At 34.6% G+C, this 23,833-nt stretch overlaps 1 protein-coding gene across 1 annotated transcript in view; it reads left to right on the forward strand.

Moving 5' to 3' along the window:
* Positions 1–23,833, forward strand: part of VPS50 (VPS50 subunit of EARP/GARPII complex) — a 98,292-nt gene that overhangs the window by 60,255 nt on the left and 14,204 nt on the right. Inside the window, exons 19-22 of the mRNA XM_085310507.1 lie at positions 1,813–1,931; positions 3,306–3,412; positions 11,727–11,848; positions 15,777–15,857. Coding sequence (XP_085166633.1) covers positions 1,813–1,931; positions 3,306–3,412; positions 11,727–11,848; positions 15,777–15,857 — 429 coding nt within the window. The remainder of the gene's footprint in view (positions 1–1,812; positions 1,932–3,305; positions 3,413–11,726; positions 11,849–15,776; positions 15,858–23,833) is intronic.

Below are 23,833 nucleotides of genomic sequence, written 5' to 3' on the forward strand. Positions count from 1 at the left end.
AACCTTAAAATGCTACTTTTAATTGTAGCATTTTACAGGTGTTTTTTGCAGTTTTGCCCAGTTTTACATGACTACTTAATTATAAAGAAACATTTATTATCTGTGTTTGAATAAAACTTCTCATAACTGATAGTCCAGCAGTAATTATACATATCTACCATGGAATTCCTATATTGTATTATATGTTCTGTAGTTTGTCTTGCTCATTTTTTCCAGACGTCATTTATTAGGCTAAAACCTTTCATCATTAAATAGAAGGAAAGTTGCTGGAAAGGTATGAAATGCAATTCAACAACTGAGCAGAGCAAAAYAGTTTCAGAAAATAAAAAATGTGGCTGAGGTGGTAGTTAAAGTGTCTGTAGCTTCCTAAGCATCTTACTTTTTCAAATTGTGTAATCAATATCAAGTCTTGTTTCTTAGTGGAAAAAAAAACACATCATCTCAAGGCAGCTATATGTTGTTAATTTAGCTGTGCACTCACATTTTTCACATTATGGAAGTAAGTTCTGTGGGATCCATGATGAATGAAGCAAATGATGCATGAGGTTTTCTTCTATCAAAGAAGAAATAATTGTTTCATTGGTAATTACGTAAGTATTTCAAATATCAGGATCATATGTCTTTAACTAGATAAAGGATGTTCTGTCTTTTTAAAAACAACAACAACAAAAAACCCTACCAAAAAAATCCCCAAACCAAAAACTAGCACACCATAACAAACCCAAACATGTGTTTGATTCCTCCCCCCAAAACCCTGCTAATCAGCCTTTATATGTAAGCAATTAAAGTTTAAATACTCTTATAAATAAATAAATCAACCTAGCCCCGACTCATTCTGCAGGTACTGCTTAGTTACAGCATTAATTTCTTAGAATAATATAATGCGTTATTCCTTTTTGTACAGCTAGGAAAGGTACATGAAATGGGTTGTAGAAACCTATTCCTTACTTGCTGTGCCACTTGTTTCATTCATGTACAGTGCAAAGTTTATATACGTATGTGGAAGTATACACACAAAGACCTATACARTGTTACTCTGGCTGTTGATGTAGATAGAACAGCATACAGTTGAAGAAAATACATACAGAAAAATTAGTGGGGAGAGGAGGGAGAAAGTATGTGGTTACTATATAGTAGCCATGAGTAATAGCCATGTTTTTGTAGTAGCACTTGAACCAGTTATTTGCTTGAAGTGTTTATACTCTACACAAAAGCAGAATAGCATTGGTCTCTTAACAGGTTAAGTGAATGAAAGACTCACAGGCAGCAATGTCTTTTGGAATGTACTAAGATCAATTTTAAAAAGAACTGCAGGTTTTTTAAAAAATTCATACAGTGTCAAGAAGTATTTTTGTAATGCAAAGGAGGACTACATTGTTGATTTAAAGATTAAGGATTATATGGTGCCAGATTTTGCTTGTTTTTATTGCCACCATATGGACCAATTTTGAGTTTTTATTTATTTCAAATTGTAGAACAAATAATAAGTTCAGCTATTTGAAGAGTATTTGATACTGAGACAAGAAGGCAAAAAATGTATCAGTAGCTGGGAAAAGCAGGATGATGCACATATTTACTCATATATGACATCTGAGAATAGAAATGTGTTTAGAAATATACTTACATATGGCTTTATGTAATTTGTTTAATTTGCCTGTTTTATTTTTAATGAACATTGTAAATAACCTGTCAACCAGTAAAGCTATTCCTATTCCAAAGGGGGTAAAATCCAAGCAGTGACCAAAATTCTACTTTGAAGGTGTGGCATTATTATGCAGAAAGTAATGSCAGTCAATGTGTTCATTTTTACAGTATGAATCAGATGAACAAGAAAAAAGTGCATATCAGGAATATGATAGTGACAGTGATGTTCCTGAAGAGTTGAAAAGAGATTATGTGGATGAGCAGACAGGAGATGCCCCTGTGAAAAGGTAGGTAGGCTGTGTGAGTACTTGATCTTTTGTGCTACTTATTTACATGCTTCTAATCTCTGTTCTCTAATTAGTTCATTTTCTATCTAATCTTTATTCTATGATAATGAAATAATAAATAATTGTTATGCTACCTGCRTAGTTAGAACGTCCCAGCAGTTAGATCTTCAGAACAGAAGGCAGCTTTAAACTGTACATCATTATTGCARGAAAAAAAACAAAACAAAATAAAACACCACTTTGGAAGGCAAGATTTTGAAGGATAAGTACTCTCTGAAGCAGGTAGTGGAAAACTGATGAGTAAGCATTACATGTTAAGTGAAGATCTCTATTGTGCATGTGTGTAATTTCTGTTGTGTCAAATGGAAGTGTTTGCAGAGGAATAACTGGGGCTTGGGCTTCTGCTTTTGTAGAAAACAATCTCTTACAGGTAAATACTTAGATTCTGCTATAGATTGAAGGCAGTCATTTGGAATTTGTGTTTCATTCTCAAAAAAAACAAACAAACAAACAAAAAAAAAACAAAAAAAACCCACAAACCCAACAACTCTGGCATTTAAGAGAATTTGAACTACAAATTTCTTTGTAGAGCACTRTACCAATTCAATATTCATTCAGACTTTCTGAAGCAGGCAAACTTTAGAGGACTGTAGGAGAACCAGAAAATAATCTTTTAACTGGAAGAGGACTTTTTTGTTGTTTCTTTTCTTGGGTGAAATCATTGTTTAAGGTGAAATCTTATTAGCATGATTTTATACTTCACAAACTACTTCATTTCAAAAAAGCTAAAGAGGTGTTGCTATAAATTACCTGTTCAGAGAGACTGCAGTCACTTGTCAATAGCTATTTTCTGTGAAACTGTTATATATTCTGAATTTTTGGAAGAATACCATTTTGAGGTATGGTCGAGTGTTTTTCTGATGAAAATATGAATGTCGTTTTAGCTTCATCAGTTGTTTGTGTTTACAGATAGTCCTTTTCAGCTCTAGCTCACTAATCTACTGCTTTTTCTTGATGACTTGCACTGTTTTCTTTTTATTTACTTCATAAACAGTAGACCTGAGGCAAAGTGATTAAAATGGTTGTTGAGGCCAGACAGAGACCTGCAGAACTTCAAACTTTGGACTAGAACTCAAATTCCATTCTCTAGTACTGTTTTCAATAAACTAGGCTAGGCTTCTCTCTTTAAATATTTGAATTCTAACATAGTTATGCTTTGGCATCAATAGATCAAAAAATGTCTGAAAGATGTACCATCTTGAGAAACGGGAAAAGTAGGATGCATTGTTTTCTTAAGCTACTTAATTTTCATTGGTATATATTCAATATAATAGACAATCACGTTTGGTATATTTTGTTTCGTTCTCTTTAAAGTATTTCTCGAGAAACCCTGAGGAGCAGGAAGAGATCAGATTATAATCTCAATAAAGTGAATGCACCGATCCTAACAAATACTACTCTGAATGTAATAAGACTTGTCGGTAAGTAGAACGATTATAGGAATGTGTGTTTTTCATTTTAATGCAAATCTATGCATTAGAGCAAATATTTATTGGATTTCAAAATTTTTTTTTAAAAAACCTCTAGCTGGACTCTTATTTCCACTCTTTGACAATGTTAAAAAAAACATAAAATACTAAAACAAAATATTTTTATTAGTCTAATTGGGATAAATCTTGTGAATTATTTGAATATTAATCTGCTTGTATTTTATTCTATAAAGTTGGTTTATTTATCTAAAATACTGAATGCGTAAAATTGGATATAGAAAGGGAACAGATCGGTGTTTTATGTTGCTAATGTATCGTGATAGATTAAAAGATTTATTTTAAAGCAGGCTAGTTACAGAAGTAGGAATGCTTTTTTCCCTCTCCCCTTTTTTGTTACTCAAATATGTACACAGGGAATAATTTTTAATTATTTCATAGTAGACCACTAAGAGACGTGATCTTCCAGACTTCTAATTTCAGGCATTTTAATACATCCTACTTTTTAGCTAATGCGTGCCTAGAGTAAACACGCACTATGTTTCATTATTGCTGCTGTGAAAATTCATGGAATAAGCTGTTTTGTTCTGTTTTCTTGACCACTGATCAAATGAGTTTGTGGTCCCAATACAGTTTGTAATATAGTACCATCTGTGGTCCTCATGTCTAACTGATGCAAGTTTCTGGAATATTTTTGTGGGCAGCCTTAGTAGAGGCTGTAGAGTGAATTACCTTCTCATTGAGAGAACACTCTAAATGAGTTGAGGCACTTTTTAACAGCAATTTTGGGAACTTTACTGGCTTCCTATTTATTCCATGGCTAAATACATACTTCCAGAAACTGCTGGTTAGTTAATTCATAAGTACAGATATTACCCTGAAGAGGGAGTGGAGTGAAGCCTCCTCAGAGGTGCACAGTGATAGATGAGAGGCAATAAATACAATGTGGAGCATGGGAAATTCAGATCAGAGAGAATCTGGATTTCTTCTTCTTCTTCTTCTTCTTATTATTATTATTTTTTACCATAACAATAACACATATGAGCAACCTGTTTCGAGGACAAGGCTTAACTGGACAATTTCCTGAACAACCTCATCTAATTAGATCTTCTCTGAACAGACAGCTGGACTAGATGACTTTGAAGGTCTCTTCTAACTAAAATTCTTCTGTGAAAACAGTATACCTCCCATTCTGGATTATAAAGAGGTTGATTTTTGTGATCCTGACTTCTGTTTTGTCTAGATAATCAAACAGATTACAGCAAGAATGATTTATCTAGATAATGTAGTCATTTCTTGCTGCTGATTACAGAGAATTGGAAGTTATTACCTAAATGTATCAAGTTGGGCAAGAGAAGAGAGAGAGGAATTATGTATACGTTTTATTAGTGAAGTCTGTCTGCAGTGTTTATATGCTTGGCAATGATCATGGTACTTCAGAATAAGTTGATTTATATACCTTACTACCTGGATAGTTCCTTTTGCTGTTTTAGGGAATAGCACATAAATCATCTTACGCAGAAATTAATTTTCAGACTTTTTTGTCACTTTTTTTTTCTCTTGGAGATAGAATCATAGAATCGGTAAGGCTGRAATCATGTGCAATACTTTGGATGAGATCTCACTGCATTGTGTCGCAGTTGTGTCACAGCTTCCTGGTCTCAAGTACAATTGCTTCCCTTTTGCACCTCTTCAGATTTCTCACAGCTTCATTGTACTGGCAGTTCAGTCATTCTGTAATGAGCTTATACAGCCAGCTGGTCCTTCACTCTACTTTATTTCAAGTGATGAGCTTCTCGTTTATAGCAGGAAAATGTTTTTTTGTTAATTGGTCCCCAAATGCATGGCTTCACATTTTATGGTATTGAATTTCATCCAGTTTTTATTGCAGCAGTCATCAAGGTCCTCCAGTTCTTCCTGTACATAATGTCAGTCCTTTTCTGTTTTGTTGGTGCCTCCTTATTTTTTCCATTGTCACACACTTACTTTTGTGCCAGAGATATTTATGAATATGTTAGAGGTGGCCAAATGTTGGGATCTCCATTAGTAGCTTTTCCAGATATTTCCCTTTTCAGAACACTCCATTCTCTCCTCTCTAATCCCTTGCTCATTTCAAAAATGTTTCCAGCTGCACTTATTACTGTGCAATGTTATAAAAATGAACACTTTGACTAAAGCCCAGATAGATGAAATGTACTGTATTGCATTTGTTTGTGTTCTCTAATAAGAATACATCTTAGTCTGGTACCTATGGTAGGTCCATGATTTGTTTTATCCTAATCTTACCTCCATATTTCTGTTTGTCACTTCTATATTATCTTCAAAGCTTGATGTAATGGCCTACATTCTACAAATACTAGTCTAATGGATCAGTAGTTGTCTGGATGATTGTTTTCTCTTTACATATGTTTTTACTTGCTGTTTTTTTCAATCACAGTGTTACAACCTGTGGCTTGACTGGTTATTACACATACAAGTTAGTACACTGGTTACTGATCCCTCCGTCACCATTCCATGGTCACTTTTCATTATGCCCCAATTCTTTCGGTCCTTTAACTTGACTGTGTTAAGGCCTTTTCCGGTTGACATTCAACTTCACCATTTAGCCAGACTAATTTGTTAGGTTTYCTCCTTTGTTTCTTGAATCTTTCCTATAAAATATGAAAATAAGTATATTGTCTGCTTGAGAGATTTGCCTAGGTGTAATACTAGCTTGTAGGAGATCCAGGCTTGTTCCAGTGTTCTGGATTCTCAATGCAGTGGGACACACACTGCATCTTTTAACTGCAGTCTCTTCTGTGAATGCCACAAAGGATTCAGTTTGTTTTGACCTGTCCTAGGATTTTGGCTAGGAAAATAGCATGGTACTTGCACTGCCTGATTTCACCCATCGAAAAGAGCATAATCTAAACTGATTATCTAGGATTCCTTTATTACCCATGGAAAAAGCTACGCAACTCTAGAGGATAATGGAGTTTGTTACCTGCCCTAGATATCTTTGGATGYATATCTTAGCATAGATACTTTAACACTTGTCCTCTGCTGTTTCTTTCTATGCAGGAAATCTAGACAACCAGCTTGGGCCAAGTGTCTATTTCTTAGATAAAATTGGACAAAGTGCATTGCATGTGCAGTACTAGCAATATGAAGTTTCCAAAAAAAAAAAAAAAAAGGCTGAACCAAACTGCAAGGAATTTTTTTAGCTATGTCCTATGCAGCAGAAAGTCTGTACTTTTTTTAAAAGTTCTATTCCTTGAAAATAAAGCTGTGATTTGACAGAGATGGTGGCAGTAATGTCCATACTTGTGATTTTTGTCCCTTCTGCATGTTGTCACTGGCATTCTTGCCTTCCCTGTGATGCATCAACATGACATTTGGTTCAGCTGGATGAGTTTRCTGAACTTAGTTAAACTTCCTTTCATTTGTGGTTTATTTTTAAAAGTCTGGAATGAGATGAACATAAGGATTTAAATTTCTCAGTCAAATAAAAAGGTGTCATTTCACCTTTTAGGGTAAGATCATGCAAACAATAGTATTCAGTGAATGAGAGTGCTGATAACCTATTTTGAATTTTTTTGTGTGCTGTATGTATTTCTTTGTGTGCAAGTTAGATGAATAAAACAAAGTGCATTTTAGTATATGTATGCTATATAAATGAGTTACTGTATATTTGAATTGGGAGCAGCTACAGCTATTCATTTAATTTCAGTTTTGAGTGAACAGCTCAGTTTATTTGGTTTTCCCTCAAGCTTATAACAGGTAAGTATTTCTGTATGTCTGCTTCCAGTATGAAGTGACCATTAAATTAATYTATGTGGCTAAATTTTTCTATCTGATCTTAGTATGTTGACTTAAAATACAAARGAAGAATGAACCTTTGTTAAATTTCTGAGGAGTATTTTGACCCGGATTTTGTGYGTCAGTGAGAATAAGTAAGGACTACGCCAGTGTATGTATGGGGAGACTTTTTATTTTAGTTAATGTTGTTCTAACTTTTTTTTTTTGCTTTAGTTTTTTCTTCTACTGTTTAGGTTGTTTGGGAAGGAACTCTTACATTTTACTTGAAGGAATTTAGGAAAATAATGATTGTGAAAGATCTCACAGCAGAAAACATGTTGCTGAAGGAAGCGAGAGGTCACATACTATAGAACTTGATGGGACTTCAAAAAAATCATGCAKTCTCTCAAAATGATATCATTACTATGGGTTTTTCACTTTCTCCTTYAAAATGTCATTTTAGCTCAAAGGAAGTGGCATATTTGGAATTCTGAGACTCCTTAGGAAATGATTTTACTAATGACCATAGAGATACTAAAATTTRAATATGTATTTTTCAGGAGGTAGTGGTACCTTTCTGTTTTTAGTGATCAGTTTTATGTAGATTAGTCTGATAGAGTACTTTACTTACTGTCTGTGAGACCAAAAGTGCAGGGAATACTGACTACTATGGGGGGGGGAAACATGCTGTTAAGGAGAGCCTCTAGAAAGTCTAGCTACTTTCAGTTGTTGAAATTGAATAGTGTTTTCAAATATTTCTGGAAGTTTCTAGCATAGCATGGGTTTAGGCTATTAGTCCTGGTTGGAAATGTTCTTGTACACCTCTTTGCACCCCAAATATGAGCTTTAGTGCAACTAAGGAACAATGTGTAGAAGTTAAAAGTTGGCATGCTACTAGAGAAAGAAGCTAGGAGGAAATGTTCTTGGAACACTTGCGTCAAGATGCTCAGTGATGTAGTAACAGAGAAATGTTCTTGGCATCAAAAGATTTTGCAGGGACAGTCCTTGGGCGATGTACAATGTGTAGCCCTTTGGAAAAGCACGGGATTCAGCCCAGGAGACTACCTTGAGTGTTTATGCCAGCTGCACAGATATTTGGAAGTCTGTCTAGCATACGACACATTGCCCTTATGGGTATGGGTTGCATGCAAGTTTGAAAAACATGTTTAGTACAAAGAGGAAGTAGAAAAAAATCAGCATGTAAGTAATACAGACTATTGAGATAGCGCATATGAAAATGACAGCTGGTTTCATAGGATGTCATCCGTTTTCAAACATCTCTTAATTTCCACATTGAAATGTGCTGGAAGTTTCTGCAATAATTTTTGCCTTTTGGAAGACAAGCTGAGCTTTTTGAATCTAATTTTTGGTTCATAATGCTGATATAAATGTAAATAACTATTCTGTAGATCTAAAAAGCGTGCAATTAGTAACCGGGCTAAATTGCCAAATAATAAATACTGTAACAGTGTCAAATCTCCAAAAAGTCACCCTAAAACACACACTTAAGGAAAAAAAAAAAAAAGAAGAGAAAAAAGGGAAAACATACTTGTGCATGTTAGCAAACTGAGCTCGGAGGCATAATACTTAAGCAGCTGGTCTAAGCTATATAGACACCTGGAAAGTAGTAATGTCAAGTTATTGCTTGGTTCTTCCCATAGCGTATCATGTATTTGTCAAAGTAATGTGACCTTTACTGAGCTGGACAAGTAATTGTTTAAAAAATGTCAAATAACCTGCTATCAATGGCTAATTCTGTAGCTCTGTCACTCAGTTTCTTTGCATGAAACATCATCATCTGTTATCAATTAGTAAATTAATTTGCTGAACACAGTGTTAAGTTTGAAAAATGGTATTACTGACTACAGGAAAAATAAATGATTTTGGCACCCTCATGCAATTTTTTTTTTGAACCTGTCACTTTGAAATATGTCTGGAACGTTATGTTTTGGTAAATGGTCTGTTATATCCGATGTACTGAATGAGCTGCATTTGCAGTTTGGTCCAGAAATTGCCATCTGTTACTATAATAACCCAAAGATTGTTACATATTCTTTCTGGTTTTTAGACTATAGGGCAAACGGTACATTTGTTTTTGGCTAGCTAGCAGAGCGCGTTCCTTGCTGCTGGACGTTTGAAACTATTAGGACCAGAAGAGACCTTTTAGGTTGTTGACTTCAGGGTTCTGAAAGTGCAAGCAGCTGTATGGTAGACACTTAGCATAGTTGTAGAGGAACTCCTCCACTCAGTCTTCTACAGCAAAACATAACAAGATCACTATGTAATACGGGGATAGAAAGCAAAAGCTTGAAGGAAATCTTGGGTTTCAGCAATACTAGAGTTTTCATTAAGTTAACTTCTCATGTGACTTCGTGAAAGAAGCCGTGCCATATGCTAGAAAACAAAATAATTAAAATAAATAGGCCCTGCAAATCAGACTTGTAGGGGAAAAAATCTTCTGAGTCCAAATCCTGTGATCAGTTTGAATTTTAGTGAGTTATCTAGCTTGTGGATGAAGGCTCTGAGGATGGCAGTTGGTGGCTTTGTTTTTTTGTTTTTGTTTTGTTTTTACTCCCAGTAGAAGCTTCCACTGGGAACAATAGGTGACCTGGTTCGGAGATGTGGGAGAACCTCCAGTGGCCAAATAGGTAACAACAGAGAGCAGAAAGGAAAAGAAGAAATTATTCTTCTGCCTGGATGTGCCAATCCCTACTCTAAGGCATTTAGTAACAAATACAAAAATAGAAAACTAATGTGGTGAAAAGTAATAAATAGTGATTCAGTTCCATTCAAAACTGGTTGGAGTGTTATTACACACTTTTTTTGTCAGTAGATCTCCTGYTCTGTTAGTTTGTTCCTCTAGAAACATGTCAGGTGTACATTTAAAACTATTTGCCTTTTTTTGTAAAACTACTGTAGAACATCTGTCTTCCAAATTTTATGTCATGGTTTGTTCTTGATGAATTTATACTTAATCTGTCTTGTGGTAGCATCCTTTAACTTAAATATTAGGGAGAAGAACTATTAATCTCAAGTAAGTTTATAGTTATTTGTTATGTCACTTTTTTCTAGGCAAAATAAGCTAAGCTCTTTGCTTCTCTTTTGAATTCTTCCATTTCCTGATCAATAATACTATATACAGTAGAACCTTCTTCTSTACTAAAATAACTTGTCTGCTACATCCTTAATTCTCAGCAGCCCTCTTCGTAGCTCCATAACACATTCTCCAGTTTTACCTACTCTCTTTACTGCACAGTCGTCTCTTATTGATAAGTTCTCAATTTATAGCAAAAGTTATTGCCTATCCCTAATAGGATGAATTTGTAGTAGGGAACTTTTCACTATTATGTTTCAGCCTGCTTCTTTGACTCCCATCAGCTGTAATGTCTGATTCTTCCTAAATAGTAATGCAGCCTATAAATTCATCACTTATATTCTTTACTGACAGCAAAAGATACGTGGGAATAAATCCACAGGTGCAAAGAAAACATTTGCGGCTGGTGCTGAAGGCCATCTTGTAAGAAGTATAAGGTGAAAAGAGCTTGTTGGTATAGGACATGACCTTTACTCCCTCAGATCAAAGTAAAAGTGCTCAGRTATTACTTAATACAGACTAGGACCATGGTCTCGCCATTAAGAATGTAAATAAGAGAATAGAATACAATGAAAATCTAGAAAACTTCTCAATGTTGAAAAGAATTTGCACAAAAAATATTGAAATTGATTATATGCCTCCAAAAAGCTATGTGGATATGGAAGGAAAAAACTGCATATATCTAATATCAAACAGTTCTGTGGGGTTGCCAACTTAGGGACAGCACTGTTTAGAAGTTACCTTATCTTTTTTACAATCTTGGTGGGGTAAAGGGGTCATTTAGCAGTTTTCTGAAGTATCTACACAGTAAATATCCCTTCATACTTGGAAAGTGGACCTTTTAAGCATCCTTTTATAGTGTTTTATTTTTTTCCCCCACTTGTTATAAAGGAAGACAAACAGGAGAATATGTTGCTGAGGTGTGAACTGTGTTATGCCTCACATTTGACTCTACGAATATCATTTTTATATTGTACTTTTTTGCTGCTTGAAAAGTGTGTGTGTGTGTGTATGTATACACACGCATGCATATGTGTATGCGCACACACTCTAATACATTAACTTTTCAGTGACTCTGTATCATTTACTACAGACTATAGGATTATTATTTTTTTTGGCTAAATGAATCTGAAACTATGAAGGAACCAGAAGGTCATGTGTGTTTGATTTTGTTACCCGAAGGCCATGGGTGGTTAAGTCACTTAAGTAGGTATTAACATCCACATTTTGGAGAAATCATTTATGATGTCTCAGTCATCATATCTGGCTTTGTTTTTAAACCTCCTATTTTCTAAAATACTGCTAAGTCACTATACTTCATATTCAGGGCTGAATAATAAACCCTGTAAAGCTTGTTTTGAATTTGTCAAGCTCACTGCTGTTTTTGCAGCACTTGTGCTGAGAAAACTGATCTTCTATATATTTTCTTCTTTTAAGGGAAATACATGCAGATGATGAATATTCTGAAACCAATTGCATTTGATGTGATCCACTTCATGTCCCAGCTCTTTGATTACTATCTGTATGCAGTCTATACGTTTTTTGGCCGAAATGACGTGGTAGGTAGAAACATTCGTTTCAGATTATCACTGTATGCACAGAATGATAACACAGAGGATCTTTATACTTAGAATACTGTTGAATATGCTTCCACGGGAAAAACTGTGGCATCAGCCTGGATTTGAATGTAGGAGTAAGAAAAGGCTGATTAGATCAGCAATGTGAGGAATAAAAATTGGAAACATTATCACTGGGATATGTATCCTATTATGTTTTGAGTACATTCTGTAATCTTTTTTCCAGCAGTACTTGAAAGGAGGGAAGACAACATGCACTACCCAAAAGTAGGGGCAAAACTGGGGAGCAAGAGAGTGGGCAGAGAAAGGGTGGTGACTTGATACGTATAGAAAAACTAAACAACTCTTTAGGCATTTCTCTAACTTAGATAAAAGCAGCAGAAGGGAGGGGCGCGTGTGTTGTGTAGCAGCTAAAGTTTAAGAAGTTTGAAATACACTTCTAGATGTAGTATTCTTCTGTCAAAGTAACTGCATTGATGAAAACACTTTTGTTTTCATTTTTTTGAGGGGTGATCATGTAGCTGAAATAATTGCTGGTTGGCAATGTCTCTATATAACATAGATCAGCTTTCAACAGAAATGTCTTAAAGTGTTTATGAAAAGCTGCGTGTAAAAACTTTCTCCTCCCTTGGCCACTAAATTACTCCACAAGCAATAATGTCATGGGGTTCCAAATTCATCATCATCTGTTGGCAAACTGGATTGGATTTTTAGACTCTCAGCATATGGTTTAAAATGGTTTTGAGTTGTTCTCTTTGGCAGGACAAATATATTTGCAATTTGTTTGTGTTTAGAAGCTGGGTGGTATTTTTTTAAGATAGTTCATTTTCTTTGGCTTAATCAGCTGTTCTGATATTCATATTGTATTACATTTTTTTTTTGCACTTCCTGTTTTATGTTTTTTAAAGCTCATACCGAGTTCCTCACTTTCTGCTTCTAACAGAGAACAGCACAGTGCTAGGCAGGTAAACATAGCAGATGGGTAAAATTGTGATGTTTTGGTAGTGTACCTTATTTTTGTTTTGACAGATGATTTTCCATGTGAAACATAATGCTTACAAAGGGTCTATGAATATAATAAACCCTCTTGTAATGCTGCTTTAATGTCGTCACCCCTCCCATACTGTTTATAAACTTTTTTTAAATTAGAGATGGTTGATGGTATGTGATTTATACCACTGGTGGTGTTTTTTTTTTTTTTTTTTTTTTTTTTTTTTTTTTCATAAGAGATACTGAGTGTTAGGGAGTTCAGACGTGGCTTAGATGATTTTCCATGTGAAACATAATGCTTACAAAGGGTCTATGAATATAATAAACCCTCTTGTAATGCTGCTTTAATGTCGTCACCCCTCCCATACTGTTTATAAACTTTTTTTAAATTAGAGATGGTTGATGGTATGTGATTTATACCACTGGTGGTGTTTTTATTTTTTTTTTATTTTTTTTTTATTTTTTTTTAATATACATCTAGTGTTAGCACACGTATAAGGAAAGTAATTAATTGTACATAGTTCAGTACCAATTTGGTGAAAAGCAAGGATTCAAAACTTGTATGTTGACAAGTCATTGCTCTTTCCAAACCATTTTAGAATGGTTATCCTATGCATTTAGTATTTGGCATTCTTCACTGGTAACAGCTACACATCCGTTACCAAAATTGCTCGTTCAATGCCATTTTCATTTCTGGGATGCATATTAAGGTTATTTTTTTCCCTCATTTCAAATTATGAAACAGTAGGAAGAGATGGTATATTTAATAAGTACTCACTAAAGTGCAAGACATTTATATCTTTCCTCAGCAGAATAAATTTGAGTTAAATTTTAATTTTTTTGACAAGATATTATAATGTTTATAAAATTAATGGGCCATACTCTTCCAGAGAACACTTTTATTAAGGAGTCATGTGGAATTGCTGATCAATGAAATTATTCTGTCTATTCTTTGATATTTTGTTTTTCTCATTATGGAAGACTTACTAGGTCATTGGTTTGTGGAATTAAATATCTATAACTTTGTCTATAGCAGTAACAAACTTCCAGGAAGCAAGACAGTTTAATACTGATGACTGATATATACTGTATGAAGTCATGAAGATTCTATGCTTGAGGAAAAAATTACTGGGCAATCAAACTTTTTTTTCTTATATGTGTGGATGCTCAATTCGGAATTCAGGCTATGACTGGTCAAGTGATCAATCTGAAGTTCTTGCCATGTCATGTTTTATGGAAATTTTAAATTTGCTCTTTCTTTCTTTTTTGTATATGTTTCAAATATGAAATTACCTTTTCTTAAAAAAAAAAAAAAAATCAAAATAAGTAACCGAAAGGTATTGATAGCTATTATAAATTAGGAATTGAAAGTTGTGAAGAGAAAGGATTGCTGGCAGATTATATAAGCTATGTTGTTTTGGTGGTACAGAAGTGAATCTTTTAAAAATGAAATCTAATGGCTGAAATTTGCAAATCATTTTTAATGCTGTATATTTTTTCCTTAAGCAAGATTTCCTTTCTTCTTCTATGCCTTAACAAGGGAAATAGCCATTTTTGAATTCACAGATCTTATGATCTGTCTTCAAAAACTGATAATTACCTTAACTTCCCAAATTATCTTTTCTCCCTAATTAAGGGATTTTTAAAGAAAATAAGTGGTTGTCTTTTTTACCCATTCTCCTACAAAGTAAAAGGCAACTCAGAACTGATATTTCTATGGTAAAAATGTGAAGAGAAATACAAATTATTTTTATAAAATAGTTTAATTCACCAGAAAAAAAAAAAAAAAAAAAGCAAACACTTCTTTTTGTCAACCACAGACCCTGTGGTTAGGGATCCATGTGTCCTAGATCAGGTTTTAGACTTCTGCATAATCAGTGAGAAAGCCTGGCATTTCCAAGGGGAATTTAGCTCAGACATAAATTTTCATTGAATATGGAAGAAAAATAGGGTAGATGTGAAGTCTTAGGTTAGTGAAGTAAGTAGGAACCTAAGTTATTCCACTTTGCTTCTATGAAGGAGTGAGAGGAAGGAGAAACTTGAATACTTGAATCCTCCATAATTCAGTGTATTGAAAGGAAGTCTAATTCAATTGACAACAATCCTCTAAATGTTCAGCAAATTACTTTTTTGGTTTGAATCACATACCAGAACTGTATTCCAATACTTAAGAGTCTGGACAAAATGTGTGTTTCTTACTTGTCCCATTTCCACTTTTGTTTTGTTAGTTTGTTCTTCATCTTTTGTAATCTGGAGTAGAAAATAAGTACCTATGTTAATTAAATATTTTGGATCAGACCCTCAGCTGGTATAAGCCATTGCATTTACATAGAAATCACTGTAGATATTTTGATTTATCCCAGCTGAACATCTGCCCCATAAYACTTCTGAGCCATGAACATGAAGATGGCACGTTTCTTAGGTAGATCTTTATAAACGTTAAGTAACGATTGTTATATGAAGACAATCATAATTTTGCATATATGCTTTAGATGTTTAATGAGAGTTTACAAATAATTGTATAGTTTGAGAGAAGGAAAAGTCAAGAACATTTGAACTGGGTRTGGTTTGACCACAGTGGGAGACTACACTCTTTTAGATTAGTCTCCAGAATGGAAAAATTAAGAATCTTGCACCCAAATACCGAATTATAACCATAAAGAATACTGATTGCTTATTGGTATGAATGGTAAATTGTCATCTTCATGAAATGCACTCAGGTCATTCTTTACATTAGTGCCGTGTTAAGTGCAGTGACCTCTGTTGACTCTCCATTTTGTATGGTTGCAATTATGTGCTGAAACTTTGCTGTAAGTAAATTGTAACCAGTGTTTACTAACTGGAGTTTTACTCTATYACTGTATGGTTTGAACCAACATTTTTTCCATTTCCAAACTTAAATAGGATCTRTTTCTTCCAGTTTGAATCAACAGGACTGGGCCTCAGTAGCAGCAGATTACGTACCACGCTGAACAGAATCCAGGAGAGCCTGATTGATCTGGTAAGTGCCTGGCTTTTGTTAATGCTCAGCAGAATAAACATCTGTGTTGGAAGTATGAATTATATTTCATCATTCCRTACTGATTTTTATCTCTGCCCATGCTCAGTGTCTGCAGTGACAAAAGACTTAATTTCATTGTGAGTTTTGGGTATCGTTGTTGTATGAAATCGCTGGCTCCTAATATACAATAATACTAATACGAAACTCGTTTTCTTCCGCAATTTAATTATGCTGCAGCAATAGCTTTTACTACATGTAATGATAAAATACTGTATTTTAATCTTGTAAGGTATTATGTTATATATAATAGAAGGGAGATGTTTCAACATTATCCTTATTAAATGAGACATTTCATGAAAACTAAAATAGAGAAATTTTTTGCCATAAATTCTAGCAGAAAAATAGCAAAACAGTAGGTTGTCATGAAGCATATCCACAAGATATCCATAAGATTACAGTAGTATGTTAAGCTCTTTTTTTTTCTGCTGTATTTTGCAGATTRTATCTCGTTGATCTCTTAGGGTTATTTTCAAAAAGGAAGAAGGAATTATAGTGGTTTTGTCACTCTGATAGATTACTGTTCCCTCAAATCAAGTTACAAAGGGTAAACAGAAAACTTYGTGTAGACTTTGTGAATTCAACTGAGGAGGAAAGCTTATTAAAAATATTGTTAAGGAGTACAAAAATTGAATCTAGTAGTACTTTTTTCCAACCTAAGTATAAGACTTGGASACATTATGAAGAAATTTCCTAGGAGTATCATAAATGGCTTGTATAGTATCATATTCAGTGTTTAAAATGATTAATAACATGGTTCTACAGGAAGGATTTATTTTCTAAGGCAAAAGTGAGAGGTAATTACTCTACTGACTTKCAGGAGCTGGCACTCATCAGAATTGTTTTATGCCTTTTTATTTATTTATTTATTTAACTCCTTGAAGTATTTGGAACAGTTAAATTCTAAATGGCTGTTTTAGAGAAACTTTTTAAAGGATTTTTGAACCATTTCTTGTAGAGTCAGTAGAGGGAGCATAAGATAACTAATATCTATCGTACAAAAAAAMCCCTAAAGTCATCCTGATATTCCTCTTGGAGGCAGTATATTCAGGAAAAAAAAAATTCTAGGGAGATCTTGCAATGAATCAGCTTAAGATCACAGAAAAATAGCAAGTTACCACATGAGTTTTTAAAACTTATTTTGTAGTCCTGACAGTGCTTTACAATATTCTGATTTTTTTATTAGACGAAATATTTTTTAAAAAATCATTTATAGGAGTAAACTGGGGGAAATAGCAGGATCCCTTTTCCTTCCTCAGTTGCTTAACAGTGCTATTACAGATTTAGTGTCAGTTGAAATTAGTAGTTATGTAAGTAAGTTGAATAAGACTTGAAAGGAGGAAGAAATCTTAGATAACTTCTTCTAGCTTAAAARCATTACATGAGGCCTGTTAACATCTTAAGAACTTACAAAGTCAATGTTTTTTCTCTTTGATTTATCAGCAAGAAAGATTTCCGGATAATTGCTTGATTGCTGTTTTTAATAATTTGTGAAAGTCAAGATTAATTTTTACTGTTTTATAAAATGGGTATCTTGTGATTGTATGAACAGTTCTGGAGTCCTCTCAATTCTCCTCTCAGCTTATTGTAAATTGCTTTTTGAAAATATTCCTCATGTTTGCATTGGGGGTTTCGGTCTCATGGCATGTTGGGAATTTTGGTTTTGGCATTGCCTTTTGTTCATTGTAACTTTGCTAAGAGCTATCTGTTCTGCCTAATTTCAGTTCCTGATGGCAGCATCTGTCACTACTTCATTTTCACACATGCTGTCCTAATGAATTTTTATTCTGATTATGTGATTTAGGCCCTGGCAGAATTTCATGTGGGTCAAACTATTTCCTCAAATCTCTTGGTGCCTGCGAGGGTTGACCTCTACTAGCTATGTCAAGAGCCTTTGCTAATTTAGAATAGCGTGTGCATGATCCTGTCCTTCCTCTTGGATTTTTTTGTCCATTGCTTTCTTGAGATACTAGGAGGCTGAAGGCCTATTTATTATATATTTGTTGTCATGTGAAAGAGAAATAGCTAGAGGGTTTAGATCACATCTCCCTAAATAAATAAAAGTGCCTAGACGGTGTTCTAAAAACTTTGTTGTTCCTTTCTGGGATTGCATTAATGCTACCTAGTTTATACCAGATACCTTTTTATGATACTAGCTGAATTTTAAGCCTCCTTTGTGAAGGAGAAAGCAAAGTGAAATTGGGGAAAACTACCTCAGTTTTCATTCTGAGCACTGAGAAACAGAGTTTGGCTTCTGACTGATGGCCACAGAGCAGGAAGGCTGTAGCAATTCAGAGTGCTTCGCCTCCTCTTCCCTGCATCTCTCCATGCATGTCATGTGCTCCCTGCCTTCTGCTGGAAGTTACTGTCCCCCATAGCAGTGCTCAAATGTATCTGAATTGCTTCTGTATCAGTGTTAGGTTGTATAGCAAAGTGACCTTTACCCTGTAAACTGCAGCAAGCCCACCTCTAGTTTAGATTTGTGTTCTAAGACAACTCTGTTGTGATATRTAATATTCAGTGTCCATTTGCTACACTGATATAAAACAATTGAAGTAAAAAACAAAACAAAAACAACTCAAAACCCAGAAAACCTAAGCTGCCTTACTTCATTTGGAAATAAATATGCCCTTACCGCTCATTTGATACACAAGCATATTTTTATTTTGGAGATGTTATGTAATATAATCAAAATTACACTTTCTATATGTTGAGTTGTCAGAATTTTTTTCAAACCAGTTGCACTTGAAATTCCTCCTGCAATCTGCTGCATCCAACTTGCAGCCTCCTTTACAGCAAAGAAGGAAGATTATTTCCTCTTAACTAAAATTACGTCTGAAAAGTTCCCCCAGAGTACTTACAGGTTTGAAATTGAATTAGTCTTCACAAGCTTGAATTTATATACTGTGTTTTGAAATTGGATTTAAATTGAAAAGTCTTTATCTGTATAATGAAACAAAGGTCTCAGCATATCATTGTTGCAGCTGTAGAAAATTGCATGTGTGTGCATGTGTGTGCAGCAATCTGCAATTCTTAATACAGTAACTGATCACTGCCTTATGTTTCTCATGCAGTCTTTATCTCTGGGGTGTAAAGTGTTATGYGACTTGGAGAATGAGAAGAGTTTGCATTTAAAGTTAAAATAAATAAATAAAGATGCATCAATGTTTTCAATGACGTTTTCAGGTTCGTGTCTGAGCTCGGAGCCAGCCAGTTGTAAGCCAGCTCCAGTTCRGAAGCTATACAGCTGTGTTATGTGGCACTGTGCTTGAATTAATAAGCCCTSATGAAAGAACTGAGCCCAGGCAAAGTGTCATGTTGATAAGCTTACTTCTTTCAATCAGATATATGAACTTGAGCAAACAATGCCACTGTAGTAGTGATGCAGCTGCTGAGATTTTGGTCACATTGGCTTACATCTAGATGGCTTAGACTACAGGTAGAGCACCTGTATTTCTAACTCATTTATACAGGCATAGTCCAAGGGATTTAGAGCTACAAACCTCCATTCTGTAATGGGTTTATATTYGAGTTTTTTGCTTAGAGATTCATTCAGATATATTTCCTTCCTGATCTGTAAAATAAAGGGATCGTGACYGGTGGGCTGCTAAGTGATGCTTGTATCAAGCACTTCAAGAGCTGTTGCTGCTTAGGTCTTTAGAAGATTGAGCAAGTATGTTCCTTGGGTGCTGCTGCTTTAAATATACTAGCTATTCCAAACTGTGTCATAAATACACCTATAATGAGTTTCTGTCCACCGTAGGCTTTTGTTAATCCTTGCACTGCTAATATTGATGCTTGTGTATGTGTGTTTTGAAATCTGAAATTTCTTTTGATATTTAAATGAAATAGGTTTAGTTGAAAATAAATTTAAAAGGGCTTTCATATTAGCAAAACTATTTTTGTTTGTCTTACTATATAAATAATGTGAAAATGTGGTGGAAGCTCACAGTGACTAAATAACAAATTTTGTATGTCTAACCTTTGCTTTAGGGAAATATCTGTAGGCAGCCTCMGAAGACTAAACACAGGCATTTTGAGTATGTGTTTTAAAGTAGCTTGGGGTGCAGTTTAATTATTTTGGGGGTAAGAGAACAACATGACTTTCAAATTCATTTTTGTTGCATGTGCTGTACTGAACTTTACGTGCATATCTAAACTTCATATCCAGGCCTTCAGCAGCTAAGACTGGATAGCTTCAGTACAGATTTCTGCCATGTGACAGCAATAGATCTAATAATTTGGAGTGTCCAGAAATAGGACTGTATAGTCTGTTTCATTCATATTAGCAGAAAGTATTAAAAACACAGCAGAGGTGAACAGTGAAATGGTGAGAAAATACTCCTGTCGCTTCACTATACCTCACTGTAAGGTGCTGCTTTGATTAGTCCAAATATATCGAAACAAGCGTCTGTTTCTGAGCTGTTTGTCTCCTCATTTACTGTTCCCCTGAGTGGAATGTGTAGAGATACTTATACATGTTCAGTTCTTGTATTAGTCGCCTCTAACAGGAATGAGGGGTTATTTTAGTAGTAATAATATTCATATTAATCCACTGAGACACGTACGTTTAGTAGGTACATTACATAAATCAGACTATAGTCGAAGATAGTTGGTGATTTGGAAGAGAGACTTCTAATTTCCTGCTTTGTTCATCTCTAAAAAGCTTCTTTTCACGAAGTGCGATTTAGTTACAGTAGTACTGTTACCTAAATATTGTTCGTGAATATCCTGTGTATGCAAATGCCTGCCTTAAGTGAAATAAATATTTGAGGCAAGTAAACATAAAGTACTCAGAAATACTCATTGTATGTGTGTACTTACAGCTTCATACTTGCAGTGTTCTACTGCTTGCTCGTATAAAACAGATCTGGGATGAAGTGTGCCAGAGTTACCTTGTCTTAGAGCAGCAGAAAATAATTCTCTGCAAGAAAAGTGTACATGCATCGCAATGCAATATGTAGAAGAGCAGATGGGAGATGTCTGGTATAAAGTGGTGGTGTTCAATGCATTTTAGATTCTGTCCTTACTTTTGCTTTTAGGCTTTTTTCCTGTAAAGTATGTACTTCTAGCAATAACAGTAGATTAGAAATTGATGTTGCAGAGATGAAAAATGAAGGAGGTTTTCAGCTGAACAAAWACAATAAGGAATAATACAAGGAATGTAATATTTCTTCATAAGGCCTGATTTTCCAAACCATTCTGCCTTCRACCCAGCTAGACATATCTATGCTATGGAATGGCAGGGGTCAGTTAACACTTGTTACTGTTCCACCACACAGACAGATCTAGTTGACAGGTGCCTGCACAATACTGCATTACTTAGCGTGGACATGCACCCTTCTATGTCCTGTTTGACGTACCAATGGAAAGAGTCAAGGTGGTTGAATTTGTTCTTTAGTAAGGCCTAGCACAATGTTGCTTCTAAAAAGCCCTAGCAAAGACCAGTATCTGAGATAGGAAAAGTATTGCACRACTGGATATGATCTGTTGTCCACAGGTAGTGACTGGGATAAGAAGATTTGATAACATAGTAAATCTCTCCAGTTATTTTCTGCGTWTATGGATTTTGTCTTCAGTTGTACAGTTAACACTTCCATTATGAGAATTAAACTAAAAAGAAACGACAAAACTCTAGCTAAGCTCCTCATTGAAATGGTAGCTGTTAGCTTTTTTTAATAAGATTTTGCCTGGCTAAATATAATTTTTTCAACTCTGCAATCTTTGCTTGGTTTCCTGCTCTTTCAGGGAAAAAAAAACAGCTGAAGAAAACAAGAACATGTTTTATATTTTTATCTTTGGAAAGCTTGGTACAGCATGCGTAATGACCATATTTAAGGTGTTGTGTGAATTGCTTGTCAAAGGACCAGAATTCTGTATATACAAAGGGAAGTTCTGATATGACGTATACTTTGAAAATGTGGTAGAACGTCTGCAGCTGTATTGCTTGTTGCCATTATTTATTTAGAGCTCTTCATACAAAATGGTTTGTTTGACTGCATTGTCCAAGTAGACTGGAATGATTTCCTGAACTCTTGAAGCTTATTTCTTTGATTAAGTTTTGTGATTCTTGGTGGTTGCTTGTCTCCCTCCAGGCCGTCCCTTTTTTTTTTTTTTTTTTTTTTCACTTTGCAGGGCATCAAAACTTGAACTGATTTTTAGTACTAGAAGAATACAGATGTCTTGTCAGAGTTGCTGATGGTCAAATGAGAGCTAGCAGCAGTCCTTACTGAAAATCTGTTTTTAGATGGTAAAAGTGCTGCATCCAGAGTAGACTGCCTTACCTTTTTGTAAAACAGTGACTTGGATTTTTGTGGTTATAGCAATGGACATACTTTTGTAGAGGATCATTTCATATTTTTAAATACATATTTAATCATTCATTTTCTGAATAATCTAACAAGACACAATGATTGCTGATACAAGCCTTTTAGGTTAGACAAGACCGTTAGATTAGACAAGGTAGTAGATAAACTTGCTGGTCATTGATAATTTTTATGCAAAAATTTTCTGTTTAGTGTTTGATTTAGGTTCCTTAGGGGCTGAGTCAAGGTTACCTGTTCAGTGTTTTCTTAGTGGCACAAAGCTTACAAATCTTTATAAGTTAAAAAGTAATAGGAATTATGAAAAGTACAAATTTAAAGTAGTATATTTACATTGTTATTTAAAAGCAATGTTATCTTTTAATGCAGTGTGCTCTTACAATTGGCTTTAGCTGTCATTTTCCGCATTGTTTCAAGAACTATTGCTTATATGCAAGTTTTTTTAAAAAAATAGACATGTTTCTAGTACGTTTGTTATTATTGGGGATCATTTTATTTTATCTTTAGCAATTACTTGGTTCAGCTGCTTTCTGACTGCTTTTGAGTGCAATAAGGGGTTATGGTTTGATCAGTGTTTATTTTCTTGTTGTTCTCTGTGGTCATGATGTTACAGAAACTATCAGTTGCAGTTTCATAAGCAGAGTTGATGGAGTTATCCCGTAAGGCTAAACTGTCGTAGGTAAACATCTGGGCTCAGTCTGCTTTTTGTCTTCCATCAGTGCACATCAAGTTCTTATTAAAGGTGCTGGTACTTCAGAGCCACACAGTGTGGCTATAGACTGACAGTTACCAGAGCATTTGCAAGATAGTCTGATTTTGAAACTCCATTTATTCCTTTAAATTCAGAATTTCCTCAGTAGGATTTAGAGCTATTGCCATTGCTCAGGGCAAAATCAGAATGATTTTTCCTCTTTTGTATGCATATTGAATCAAAATGTAATTCTAATGCTGAAGTCTTATGCAAAAAGTAGTAGCCCAATTTTGAAGAAATCCTAGTTGCAAATAATCAGATATGAGATATTTTGGTGATGCTTATCTATTATTAAAAGTTTTATGGGATTACGTTGAAATAAATACATGATTCCAACTTCATTATGAGATCAAACCCCTTAAAAACAAAATGTCTTGCAAGTTGCACATCAAACTTCTGACTTAGATAATTAGCTTAGGTAGTTTCTACTCCTAATTTAGGTGAATTAGCTCATAGTCTCCTCTTCCCGTTAAGATGAAAGGTTTGCCACTAGGTTCCACTTAACTTTCTTCCTCCCAAAATACTTCTTGTGGGATGGAGGTTGAAAGAGAGGGTTTTTCTTACATATATATATATATATTTTTCCTATTCATTACAGAAATTCTTGGGAGGAAGCAATTAAATACTAAAGTAAAAATGAGTTAATATATACTGTATAGTGAATATACAGTAAAGCCACATCACTTGGATATGAGACCCTTGCTGATGATTTGCTGTATATTTTTGAAGGATGCAGGCTAATAAATATTTGCCTTGACTCCCTTCATTGTACTTGGAAAATGTTACTTTATTATCATCCCTATTTTCTGCTTCTGACCATTATGCCACCCCTGAATCTCTCATTA

The sequence above is a fragment of the Rhea americana genome, unplaced genomic scaffold (assembly GCF_003343005.1).
Source record: "Rhea americana isolate MKP2758 unplaced genomic scaffold, rheAme1 scaffold_32, whole genome shotgun sequence".
NCBI lineage: Eukaryota > Metazoa > Chordata > Aves > Rheiformes > Rheidae > Rhea > Rhea americana.